Here is a 14,005-nt window from a genome sequence, read left to right on the forward strand (position 1 = left end):
TAGGCCATGAAAGAAAGCTAGCAGAAAGAAGCAATGGAAGAGTAAATTGTCTGCCCATTGCTTAAAGCTGTTCTGTGCCTAAATTTGTATACTTTTTAAAGACACAGATAAGTTAAATGAATGTGCCAAAGCACCTTACTTTGAACCTGAACCAACTGTCCAAGTTAAATCCTGTGTATTTTAAATACATGCAGCATGAAAATGCTCCGATCATAGCGCCCTGTTCATTAAATGACCTCCTGCTCTGCCTGTGATATATAGACTGTAACAGAAACAGATGCTCGGTGTTCTATACAGACCCTGATCATATGGTCAGCGCTCTCGGACTTCTAAATGAGTAGCATGCAATGTGTTGTTTGGGTTGTTATTCTACCCGTATTTGAACATCATATCTGGCATTTTATATAATATATTTCCAGCTGAGGTGTGCTTTTTAATGAGCACATTATTTATTCCAGCAGGAACAGAAAGCATGCAAGAGAAAGGATGCAGAAATAATAAAAAAAGCACACAAGCACACACACACTCACTAAATTGGAAAAGGAGAAATGGTGCGTGAAATACAAATACATCTCTTACCGCCTTATTAAATAATGTATTCTTTTTATTTTCCTTTTCCTGCCTATCGAAATGTCAATCACAGAGGAACAGGCAGTTGATCAATATTCATGCTGCTTCCTGGAAAGGTTATGTACAGGACTACTGCTGTGTGAGCGCTGTTTTCCTGCCTTCTGCAAGCCACACGCTGTTTTAAATCATACCGACAGGTTAGTACGGTTCTGCCCAGGTTTGCAGAAAATCTCATGGGCATTGCAGTTGACCCATGACCTTGTCTTTTTTCTTCAGTCTATTCTGCCAATGCCTATATTTTAGTAGAATGTCTTTAGTGCTGTGATATAGTGAAAGAGACAGCATTGCTATTAACACCAAGCTGAAAAAGGTGCCAATTATTTTACAATGCATTGCATATATACACAGTATAATGTAAAATAATCAGCATTTTTCTCAGCTTTGTGTCATAAAGCCTGTATGCATGACCGGCTATATTCCTTAAAACACAGATAAAAAATACAGGGACCTGAATACTAAAACAGATTTAGGTTTCAGTTTCTTCCTAATCTCAAATTATTATGATTCTTTCCAGTTCCATATATTTCCATATGTTATTAATGTTCTTAATCTTTCACTTTAGTGAGAGATAATAAATACTGGCACTACAGGCCCTCATTTCATTTACTTTAAAGCCACCCTCCCCCTAAGCCACCTTTCTTCTGATTGGCTGCCCCTAACAAAGAGAAGGTTTGAAAAGGATGTGGGCCTGAGTGTCTGAGATGATTTTCATGTCACTGACATTATGTAAAGAGCATGAAGTAAACTGCTAAATGAAGACTATTCTTCCCAGTATATTTTGAAACACCCTCACTTTATTTTCACCATAAAAATACATTTTTGTTACTGTGAATAAGTGCTTATGTAGTTTGTATTATTAATAAACACACAAAGAAATTAAATCATATATTAAATCATATGGTATATATTTCTCTCTTGTCCTGGTTTTATTTCCACAGTTTACAGTGTGCATGTAAAATCAATCTCTCATTCCCACTTCTCCCTCCTGGACAACTCTAATCTGTACAAACACACCACTGTAGAAGCAGCAAAAGATGCAGATGAAACACATTAATTCTTGTTGGGGCCGTTTTCTCCTGGTGCTCATATCATAAATTAAAATTAAATTCTCTCCCTAATCAAGCTTTGATTCTTCACCATAGCTTGCAATATCCAAAAATGTCACCGAGCTAAATGTTGTATCTTGACACCCTCGAGGGTCGCTGTCGCAAGTAATACATTGACAAATGTCAATAAAGGTCTGGGCTTCTCTGCTTAGGCTGCTACCCCTGCAACCCAGACCTGGATTAGTGGAAGAAACTGGATGGATGGATGGATGGATGGATGGATGGATGGATGGATGGAAGGATTTTTCTGTTCGCTAGAGTTTTTTTTTTCAATCAGACAGCATGACATCATCTGCATAAAGACACATTCTATTGAATATTGTGTTAACAGAGACTTTGGAGGTGCTGGTTGCTTAATGTTTTTTTATGGTTAGGTGAAAGAATGGAAAACTTTTATGAGGCAAAAAGAAATGAGTTATTGAGTTTGTGCAAAGAAAACAGGATTGCACTGTATAGAATAAGTCATTGAGCTTTTGGCTCAGTTAGACCTTACAACCTGGGAGCTTTAACCTCCCCTGCATCAGGCACTTTGATCTAAACCTGGAGCTGAATACAATCTCATTTTTCATCTTTTCGTCTTACATTAACAAGATCAATCACTCTGCATGTCTTCAGAGGAGAATGTGGTTTGTTTGATGTGCTGTAATAGTCAACCCCCACCTTCCTTTCTCCTTCTGTTGCCTCTACAGCGACTTCAACAGAAGCTGAACCAACTAATTAGAAGGCACAGAAAGTCAATTATGATAATAGTTTCCCTTTTCTGGGGGAGGTGGGAAGTCAGCAAATCCAGCTACTTTTATTGCACTTCTTTGACATACTGTTATATATATTTTATTTAGGATTCATTTAGATGTGCAAATTGGTTTCTGAAGTACAGAGGGCAAACGGGGTAGAGAAGAAGCCCTTTAAAGAAATGAAGCGCTGGTTCCAAAGCTTCGGCAGGGAGTTGAGCAAAGTGATGATGAAGGAAGAGTAAACCTAGCGTCAGGAGACCACAGGAATCCCTCTTATTCATGCAGCAGCTGAGCTTCAGGGAATCTCCCATCCTCATTATGAAAGTGTGTATGAGTATTTGCAGAAGCTCACACAACAGTGGAGCTCTTGCTTGAAAGCCTCTGCTTATCCACTCTACTCTCCTCCCTTCTTCATCTTCTTTTTAGATCAGATCACTCCAGGGAAGCAATGTCATGCTTCATTCATCAAGACGCCTCTCCCTCTGTCCTTAATCCATCTGTCTTTTTTTAAAGGGAGCGCTTGACTATAAAAAGTTTGTGTCACTGGTATGGAACGAAGCAGATGTCTAAGCTGGGGATTGCATTTACTGGTCAGCTGTTTTTTGTGCCAGTGAGACTAGCAGTCCAAGAAATGAAAACTCTGGGCCACTGTGAAGCTAAGCTATATATAACATACAGCCCCAATTCTAAATAAGTTAGGATGCTGTCTACAATCTAAACCAATAACTTATAAATCTCATAAAGCCACATTTAACCCGAACTCTCACAACAGACCATAGACAACATATAAAATGTTTAAATTGAGAACATTTGAAATTTAAAGAAAAATGTTATGTAATTTAGAATTTGATAGCAGCTACACATCAGACAGGGGCAAGTGTAGGATCCAGTATCCATGCACATTCAGTACTGATTTTCAGCCTCGTCTCTTGCACACAGAGATTTCTCACAGTTCTTTGGATGATATTGTGTGCTATAGATGATTAGATATTCTTTGCTATTTCACATTGTGAGACAAATACTGTTTTTTTCCAGATTAGTGAACATCTGCCCATTTTTATTTCAGACAAACTTTACCTCTCTAAGATGCACTTTTTTATATCCAATCATGTTGCTGACCTGTTGCCGAATTAATCGAATTAGTTGCAATATGTTTCTCCGGCTGTTTTCTTTTTAGTACCACTTACTTAACCTATATCCCAACATTTTTGAGATGCATTGCTAATGTAAAATTTTAAATTAGCACATTTTTTTAAATGAAATAGTAACATTTGTGAGTTTAAACATTTGATATGACATCAGCACTCATTTGGGTCTCAGTCCATGGATGGGGTTTTCATAGACTTATTGCTGCTTGGTTGGATTAAAGTCTGGGTCAAAGATTTGGACTCTTTGAATGGATCAACAGTACAACAAAGTGTTGTCAAGGAGTTCTATTGTTATTGTTGTTGGTCTGCAACAAAGTTATGTGGATTTTATGTGTCAAACTAATATCCACGATTGACAGCAACAACGCTCTCCCAGAGAAAATTTCACTCTGAGATGATCAGTGTTATTGTCACCTGTCGATGATATTATTGGTCTGGTGTCTATATCCTTAGTGCACATTCAGTATGCCTTTTTGAAGATGTTTTAAAAGGGGACAGATTTTTTTTAAGGAAAGCCAGAGGCAGCATACGCTAATTAAACACAAGTTTAACTGACTATGGTGGAAACTATTAGTATGTTAAACAGTCATAATTTCAGAAAAAAATCCACATTTCCAGGTAGTACTGTGGCTTTTAAGCCAATAGAAAGTAGGGCATAGCAGTAGTGACAAATTCCAAATGGCCATGGGGTTTAGCAGACAGTCAGTGATACTTATTTTCGTTGTGCTCTATACATAGATGCTACTCAGGCGTACAACTTCATTTCGCCATTGCTTTGCCGCACTTTCATTTCCTGCAGTATTTCCTTCACTTTAAAGATTGCCCCCGATGCACCAGCTCATTTCAGAAATGGACCCTATTTGTAGTTCTCCCTCATATGACGCCAGCTCATAACTGCGTTGCACTCTCAGATTCATGTCTGTGCCGCCTTCCTCGAGCCCATATGGAGATGAAAAAGAGCCAGGCCTTTTTACTTGAGCTCGGCAGCCACCATTAAATTGACTGGGTTGACCCCGTGGCATGAAATTAAGGAGCTGAGGCCCATTGAGCAGCCCAGCTGATAGAGGCAGAGGATAATAAATCCAGCGGAGGGAGGTTAAAAAGGAGGGAGGAGGGGATGGATGTGGCAGACCATGTAGCCTCAGGGACACACCACATCCCTTTATTAGAATAGCTATTTTCCCCCTTCCTTTCCACAACCAGTCCACTCATTGAGCAGAAGCACCAACATGTGCGCGCATTAAAAAACTCTGCCATGTCTGTTTGAGCTCTCCCACTTTGCTGTTTCATAATATGGGAAATAGAGCCAATGATATGTGCAGCATGGTGTCATATTTGCACAGAGAACTGTGTGGCCGCAGCCCCGGCTCTCAGACCTGAAGCCTGTTCATTCATATTGAAGACAAAAAAAGCAGATTATTGAACTTTTGTTGGGGGACAAATGAAATTGAGTTGAGACAAATTACAAATTACAAAGGAAATGTTCATCATTTATGGGGATTTGTTTTGTGAAGACTGTTCTAAAGGCAGAAACATACAAACCCTAACTGTGTACTATGATGTATACAGTGCGTTTAGGTGGCTTTCTTTGCTTGAACGGGGAATATGTCTTTGCTTGTCCTCCCATGTGAGTGACAGTGGCATGGAAAAGCACGAGGAGAGCAGGAGGGACTGCAAGATAAACCACAAAGTTGGCAGAGTTTCATGCAATCCAATGCAACGCTGGCGCAAAGGGAGCGCGTTTTCTGAGGGCTTTTCATAACCCTCGCCGTTATGAATTACTGCTTATGTAATCATCTGCTCTCTGCTAAGGTCTGCCTGGCTGCCCTTCAAGCATCCACACTGGCCCGTGCATCAAGAAATAAGAAAAGGGCCGGAAAATGATGTGACGACAGATCTGAAAACCGCAAGCATCCACTGCTGTCAAACACACAAGACGCTGCTAAGATGCTGCATAACAGTGCTGCTCAAACGGTTTTGTAGCTTCTATACAGCCTACACATAACGAGAGGAAGAAGCCCTTGAAAAGCCAATTTGCTTTAAATTAAAACACATATGAAAAGTCCACAAAAACAGAGATCCACAGTCCTGTGTGCCCCACTCTTTAGTGGGTAATACATCCATTCGTTTCTTAATTGATCTACAAGGTCTGGTTGTCTGCCTATCTCTGTAATTATTAGAAGATACTCAGCTTATGCAGATTTAATTGTTTTGGCTTAAGCTCAAAGTTATAATCCTGCTGTGATTATAGTGAAATTTAACCCTACCACTTTTATTGCCATCTGTTCATTTTGACTCAAAGTCGTGTTTCCTTTCGCTCCTACAGGATTTTGAAGACGCAGTCGCTCGAATGGTATTACAATAATGTGAAGAGTCGCTTCAAGAGGTTCGGCAGCGCCAAGGTTTTGAAGACTCTGTACAGAAAGCACATCATCGAGAGAGGAACGTTCTCTGATCTCCCAGGTAACTTAAATCCTGCCTATTGTGAGGCTTTTTTTATTGCCTTTTTTTTTTTTTTAACCCTGTGATTATTCCCTTCGGCATCATTTTGATTTCAGATACCGTCTTTCTTTGGCAGCGTCTGCATCTCGCTGTGATTTGTGGTTTTGCTGGAAAGATGATCAAAAAACTTGAGATTCTTGGTATTGGCCAGACATTAAGAGTAAATGCAGCCAAGCTCACTTGATTGCTCATTAGTCCGCGTTGTTAAATGGTCACTCGCTTTGTTTCACGCGTTTTTGCCGTCTCGGGTAATGGGTTGCCTAATTGTTTTGTCATCGGTAACAAAGGTTTTTGTCACACACGTGCACATCTTCAGCTCACGCGAAACTCATCGCTGCGCATCCTTTGACTCTTCTTTTGTTGTTTTAAGAACTCTAGTCTCTCAAATGACTCTCTTGGTTTTGTTGAACATAATTCTGCACCTATGAACTGGCCTTTCGTGCAAGTGGGTGAGTGACTGCTGCTGCTGCTGGTGCTCACAAGTGTTGGAGTTGGTAATGGTCACGGTTAAGCTACCCTCCGGAAAAGTCCTGCCACTTAATCTCAGGTTCAGGTCACTTTGCTTCTTGTATATACCAACAGATTTTTATTTTTTTTCTCCCAGCCTTCCTCTGCTTCACGTAACATTGTTTTGACCGGGCTGCACCATGATCGGGCTGCACCCTGTGGCTGACAACAAGGCATTATTTCATATCCTGGTACATGGGATTAAATGGAGGAAAAGAACACAGAGGGGATAAATCAGGTCAGAGTTGAGGCACGATTAGATGAGCTTGAGATGTTTAGGGAATACATCAAGTTTATTTTGTCTGGAATTTCTAAAGTGATTTGCGAGGCAGAATGAATATAACAGCCAGAAGGAATTATATCTGCAACTATGTAACACACACAGTAGAGGACTTTAGCTATAGTACAACAGCCTGCAATGCAACTTACATTAATTATTACTGTGGCGTTATTGTTGTTTCCTTTTAATGGGATTGTCCAAATTCTGCATGACAAAGATCTAAAAGTATGATGTCCAGAGCAACGATTACATTTCTAATGTCTATATGTCTAATAACATGGTGACAATTCAGTTTAGCAAATATATGGTGTTATTAAAAGTGATCAGAAGACACACAAAGCAATAAAATGCTGGTTTTTAAAGCTTGATCGCACAGCTTTGATGTGACTGTTTTGTTTTTACATCTGCACTCTGCGCATCAATCTTAATCTTAAAAAAACAAAACTAAGTATGCAGTTACTCAGTGGCTTCCAGGCATTTTTGACATTTTGCAGTTCATTTCTATCATTTTCACAGTAGGGTGTCCTTCTGGGAGAAGTACAAAGCTTTCACGGGACAATCATGGTTTTTATTTTTTTGGTTGTTGTGACTGTAGCTTTTATTTTGGTATGTGAGTGGACAAAATGATCATCCTTGTAAACCTCTAGTTGTTTGATTTCCTCTCCACTTCTCTCCCCTGTAATCATCGATCCTCCTCCCCATTCTGCTTGCACTGGGTCCTCTCCTCTCCTCCATCTGGGGAGGAGGAGGAGGGATTATGTGACTCTGCTCATGGTCTTCCAGCTTGCCTGAGCCCAGCAGATTACACCGCTTCCAATTCTCAAATACCCACTCACACCCACTCCCAGTAACTGGCTAACGGACTGCCCATATGATATGGATATGCTGTGACGTGTGCAGGCCGTTCAGGTTCCGTGTGTGTCTGGATATTAGTGGCTTGTACAGGAGAGCTGTCAGAGGTTATATTTCATTTTTGTGTTTGTATTAAATATATTATCATTCATCCTACATCCACCCCCTTTGTGTTCTGTCAAACTAACTCAAAAGATATTTAAAAAAAGATACAAATTCTGAGAAAAGCTGAGAAAAGTAAGGGCTTTGAGTTTAAGAAAATTGCTCCTAAAACCTCCTTTTTGGATGCTAATAATTAAATATGTCAAGTGTTTTGACAAGTTTATAAGGGAAACAGATTAACATGATTTACATCAGAACTGCTGAGCTTTAACTTCAACAGAATAATAAGATCAGCAAGTAAATCAGCAATAGATTGCGGTGGGTGGGGGTGGGGTGGGGATCAATTATAAAGATGTTGCTCATTAACAAGCCGATGTTGCACCATCTCATTTGGTCTGTTTTGCTTCGAGAAAAATAAGTTTTTGTTATGTGGCCCAGAAACGCTGCCAGAATGTTAATAATCTCTTTTCTTCGTGCATACAGAAAAGCAGCCTCATAAACCATCCCCGGCTATATGTGAAATATAGTCTGCTTTCATAGAAAAGAATGTTAAATATTTCATCACCGAGGGGCCACTGAAAGTGAAATCAGTTCCACACGAGTGTGAAATGTCAGCTGCCATGACGGCCGGTGGGAGTGATGTGACTGTTCTACATCTATCGTGTTTCCAAAGAGAGAGTGCGACCTTCTCTATGAGGACAAAGAGAAGGTCACGCAAGGAACAGAACATCCTCTTTGTGCTTTCACGTCCATGTTGTCCTGTTGAAGGCAGCGATGCTCCTTTGTGGCGATCGTCTGTGTGTGCACAGAAAGATACGAGTGCTGCTCTGCGTGATCAATGTGGCGCCTGGGGACTTTTTCGCATTAAAAATGGATGAAGTGTTGGTGACCACGTTCTCTGAAGACGAGCAAATCGCATATCAGTGACGACAGATAGAAAACTTAAAGGGAATCATCCATCCGTCTATTCTCTTTGCTTTTCTCAGAACTGATCCAAGTGTCTGATTAAGTGGATCGGCAGATGCAAAGCACTGATCCGGATGTGTGTTAAATTAGTAATTAATGCCTTTGATGGGAAATATAGCATCAAATTTAAAGAAATGTGTGCAGTGGTTGTTTTTAATTGTGCATTAGTCTCTCTTAAACATTTTAGTATTAAACTCTTAGCCTGCAGCGAATAAGAGCCTACATGTCAACAAACTGAGGCTATTAGATGTGACAGAAAACAGCAGAGATATGGTATAGTGTCATGACAAGAGGCTAGAGGGGAAAGCATTTCTTTCTCTTCTGCACACAGAGCACACGACAGAGTATGAATCCATTTAAATTTTAATACTGATATGAAATATCAAGAATCAGTTCCAAGCTGGCACCAACGCAGGAGTACAAAACGGCTGATGCCAAGGTTGGAAACACTAACAACAGTGTGGGAGGGGGCCCACAGATTCTGTCTTCGGTCATTTTCTTCCCACTGAAATTACCTGAACTGTGGTGCTACGTAATCATTGATTTTCAAACCTGTCGAAACAACACTGGCCACCTCCATGATGGGATAAGAGGATTCCGGTGTTCTGGATCTATCTGGCAGGGGCCTTTCTGTCTGCACAGGCACCTTCATCAATTCAATTAAGTTCAATTCAGTTTTATTTATATAGCACCAGCAGGAATAGTCACTTCAAGGTGCTTTATATTGTAAGGTAAATACCCTACATTAATACAGAGAAAACACCAACATTTAGACAACGCCCTTTGAGCAAACACATGGCGACAGTGGGAAGGAAAAGCTGAAGAAATCTCTGATAGGCTCAGGGAGGGGCCTATCAGAGGGTCTGCTGTAACTGGTTGGGGGTGATGTGAGGAAGTCAGGACAAAAGATACAGTGCAGAAGACAGCCAAAGATTAAATGGAGAGTAGTGTGTGAGCACATAGTGAGTGAAGAGCAAATGACCATCATCAGTCCCTGACATTGTCCAGTGGCACAACCCTAATGTGATGTTATTGAGCTTTATGTGCTGGTAATCAACTTTTTTGTAGCTAGAGCACGGCTAGGTGTTTGGTTATACATAATAAAGATGTCTGTCATCTAAACTGTGGCATCTTGCTAGTACCTTGTCAAACATAGTCATTCAAACTTCTAAATTAGTTTAATGTAAGCTGGTTTTACCACTTGTCTGCTTTGGAGCTTAGGAGATTAAAATGCTTGTATCTGATGGTGTCAGTAGGTTGTTCTTCCTGTTGAGTTGCTGTTGGTGTGCTTAAAAAAGTGGCTGCCTACTTTAAATAAATATTGTTCCATGTTCATGTCTTTTGCAAAAGCTGTGCTTCTTCCTAAAATCTATTTCTGTTCCACTGTGGTAAACTGGTGTAAGTGCAGTAGCCAATGTTGGATATTGGCTGTTGGCAATTTTTTTTATAACAGATTAGCTTTGGATTAAATATCTCCATCACAATGTAATGTTTATAGATATCTCCCTGCCTCTCCAGTCTCATTTTATGGTATAACATCATAAAATTCGCCATGAAACGCAGCGCGGTGAGTTGGTTATAAAAGATCAAGAGCAGGAATGGTGAAATTTTTTTTCTGACACTTAAATCTCATTCATTTCAAATGGAGGATTACTGATGTCCTACTTTTCTCCTGCCTTTTGTGTTTGCTGTCACATCCCTTCAATTGCCCGGGAGGCTTACCTATCCAGGAAGGTGACAGTGACTTGAGAAATCCTCCGGCATCGTATCACCTTCAGTTCTCAGTAGTGAGAAAGTTGAGGGAGAGAGGAGCAGGAGTGTGAGTAAACCTGATGTAACTCCAAATGTTTGATGTGTAGCTGCAAACATTTGTGCAAATCTTTCTCTTAGGAGTCTCCTTTTTTTTTCTTTCATTTTTCTCATTCTTTTGAATGTGATGCATATTGGAAAACTGGATTCACACAATTCACATGTGGTGATAAAAAGCTTCAGCGCAGCTACAATAATACAGAATGTGTTTCCATGCAAACGGCAGACTGCTTTCAAATACAATGCTTTACCTTGGATCAGGTTTTATTTTATGTGCTCATGAGGCAACTTCTTTTAAATGCTGCTGAACGAGGTCTGGTCTGATCCATTTCTGTCCATTGAGTGATTAGAGTCTCAACCTTCAGCACTGAACTGCTATGCAGTAGGTTACATGTAGCTTATCTAGTGAGTCACTGACAGGACAATGTGAACAGTGACCTTGAGTCTGTCTTTGTGCTGTTCTGCTAAAATAGTGCAGAAGAAGAAGAGTGTAGTAACAAATCCCAAGGACCTCCTGGATCATTTTATATATATGTATATGTATATATATATATATATATATATATATATATATATATATTTATTTATTTTTAAGAGATTTGTCCTCATTTGAGACCTTCTTTTGCACCTTTTATGATAAAGCTGTTGCACCAGACAATCATTTATTGGCATTTGGGATCCTTTTCTTTTGATTGGCTGGGCTCTTTGAGCTGAAAGCTTGGTGACTCTTAGTACAGTGCTCTGTATGTGTGCAAAGATTAGAGGGCAAAATGTTAACCGGGAGCCTAGAGCTACTGACGTTTAAAGCAAACAACTACAAGGCTTGGACTTTTAGTGGTGTCAACAAGTCAACTACATCTGCTGGCATTCATTTAGATACAGTATGTGTGTGTGTTGATGCACTGAAAGGTCTGATCTTTAGCCCCTGGATTTAATACCACCTTGTATTATTTCTAGTAGTTTTTCTACATCCCACTCCTCTTTTCAACTACTCCTACACTAATGTCTAAGCTCTTAAGATTTTCTGCCATAATGTTTGTTTTTATCTTTTTGTTTCATGCAGTGCTTTGTGTGGGATTAACGTCTTCTTCTTCTCCCAAATGAGCATTTTCGCTGACTCGGGGCTGCATTCTTGGGTCATTAAACAGCATTGTTCGTGACCTGCTTTCTGCATTAGAAAGATTAGTCCAATCGGCTGCTTGCTTCAAGTCATCAAGTCAGTCCTTTTAAGTAATTACGGTCTGCAGGTGGCTTTGGTTGCTTTTCAGAAGTGAAAAAAAATGTGAAAGCTGCAGTTAATTAGTGGAAACAATTTTCTCCTTCATTTTACTGCTCGCCGCCATGATTTGAACTTTAAAGGCCGTTTTTGCCCTGATACTAATTCATTTATCATCACGCATTAACGCACACACTTCCCAGTGCTAGAAACCCCACCTGGATGAAGTTATTTCATCCGACACCCTACATCGTGTGTCTTACATTTCATGATAGATTTAAATGACTTTGACATAATATCAAATAAGGATGAGTAAAACACCAAATTCTCACAAGAATTAAAGAGATACATTAACGTTACTTTTCTTCACTACCTAGCCTTTCATGATGTGAACAGACACACCATTGCCATTGTTCTGAGGACTTTGTTTATGAGACTGTACGTGCTGCCAGATGCTGCATAGTAATTGAAAGGAAACGGCCTAGACTCTCCTCCTCCTCCTCCTCCTGCTGCCGCTGCTGCTGGCACTTCAGGAATGCTCTAAGTGGAGCTTTATTGGCTCATTTATTCATGCACCCTCACTCTCTTTTGTTTCCTCTGTCTTTCCACATAGTCTGTTTTATGACACTCTATTTATTTCAATCAACATAACCCAAATTGTTTATGAGAGCATGCAGTTCCGCTTGCTTTTGTAATCAATATTTTTATACCAACACAGCAGAGAATTTGGATTTCTGCTGCACGCAGTGGCCTATTAAACCATATTATTCGATATCCGTACACGGTTTTATTCTTGTAAGACAACGCATAAACTAGATTAAGTTCTTCATCTAATTGTAATGCCTTAAAATTTAATAAAATCTGACTCTACACTGCTTCTGTCTTATATATGGAGCATTAAAGAGGTTGGAGATTGAAGCACTCTAGAAGGACAAGGAGGTTCTAGAGCAATATGCTAGCTACATCCATCAGCTTGTTAAGGTTGTAGGCATAGACGTCCTGTGGGCAAAATCCAGAAATCAGTGTGCTCACAGTGGCATATGCCTTAGCAAATATATTATTTACTATTTTTGCAATCTTACTTTAGTGCGTTTGCTCATAAATCAGTCATAAATCGCTATCAGCGTTGTAGCATGGTAACATTTTCAGTCAGCAGTCTCCGGGGGCAATATACTTTGCATATTTAAACGTCATCAGCAGGGTCGCCAACTCACGCTGTTCACATGGGACACTTGCTCTGAGCCTCTGGCTTATTCTCACACTGCCATTGACAACACTCAGCAAATGTTGCCTCATTTGGTTGTATTAATTCAGCCTTTGGAGCTGAAGATGTATGATGCACACTGCAGCCTCTCAGACAGGCAGTGTTTCTGTGTGGACTCTGTATCCTCCTTCATGTGTCAACATGTGTTTCCACAAACACGCCAAAGCTATAAATTATACAGTAATCTGCTCTCAACTGGTCAGTTAGAAAAGTCAATAAAAACATTTCACGGTGCTAGTTCTGTCTGTGCAGCTGTAATTTGAAGCGCCTGTGTGGTTAACTGGTTACACATACTTGTGCGGTAGCCTATGTAGTGTATTGTATTTCTCCATTACACACTATATGGACAAAAGCATTGGAACACACCTCTTAATCTTTGCATTTCAGTCCCTAGCCGTTTAGTGTACCTTCACAAACATGTATAAAAGAATTGGTCTCTCATATGAGACGGTGCTTGTAGCAAGCCTGGATGCAGGACTCGGCAGAAAGAGGTGAACTTAACTTTGTTGCTGGCAAAGGACCATGAAAACAAGAAACTATCATTTTAATTTATAACTATAATAGGGCGGTGTGGGAACTGATTGACAGACTGGCAACAAGCCGAACTGACTGACAGACTGAACATCACAAACACAAGACAAGGAACTATCAAAATAAAACAGGAAGTAAGAAATGCATACTGAGACTCAGACTATGACACGCGCACTTGGCAAAACAGGGATATTGACAGCCAGAGAGGCATGGGAACACGAATAGGGAGATAGGAAAGGATCACAAAAGGAAATGAACTAGAATATAGACAGACTACAAACAGAGGATATAATACATGACCAAGGAATTCTACTACAAGACAATAAGGAACCACATTCAAAGAAAAAAACCTTCCAGT

At 40.0% G+C, this 14,005-nt stretch overlaps 1 protein-coding gene across 3 annotated transcripts in view; it reads left to right on the plus strand.

Annotated features, from left to right (window-relative positions):
- Nucleotides 1–14,005, plus strand: part of myripb (myosin VIIA and Rab interacting protein b) — a 116,255-nt gene that overhangs the window by 81,996 nt on the left and 20,254 nt on the right. For all 3 annotated transcript variants that reach the window (XM_005471762.4, XM_005471765.4, XM_005471763.4), the window contains exon 4: nucleotides 5,945–6,081. In XM_005471762.4, coding sequence (XP_005471819.1) covers nucleotides 5,945–6,081 — 137 coding nt within the window. The remainder of the gene's footprint in view (nucleotides 1–5,944; nucleotides 6,082–14,005) is intronic.

The sequence above is a fragment of the Oreochromis niloticus genome, linkage group LG9, assembly GCF_001858045.2.
Source record: "Oreochromis niloticus isolate F11D_XX linkage group LG9, O_niloticus_UMD_NMBU, whole genome shotgun sequence".
NCBI classification, from domain to species: Eukaryota; Metazoa; Chordata; class Actinopteri; order Cichliformes; family Cichlidae; genus Oreochromis; species Oreochromis niloticus.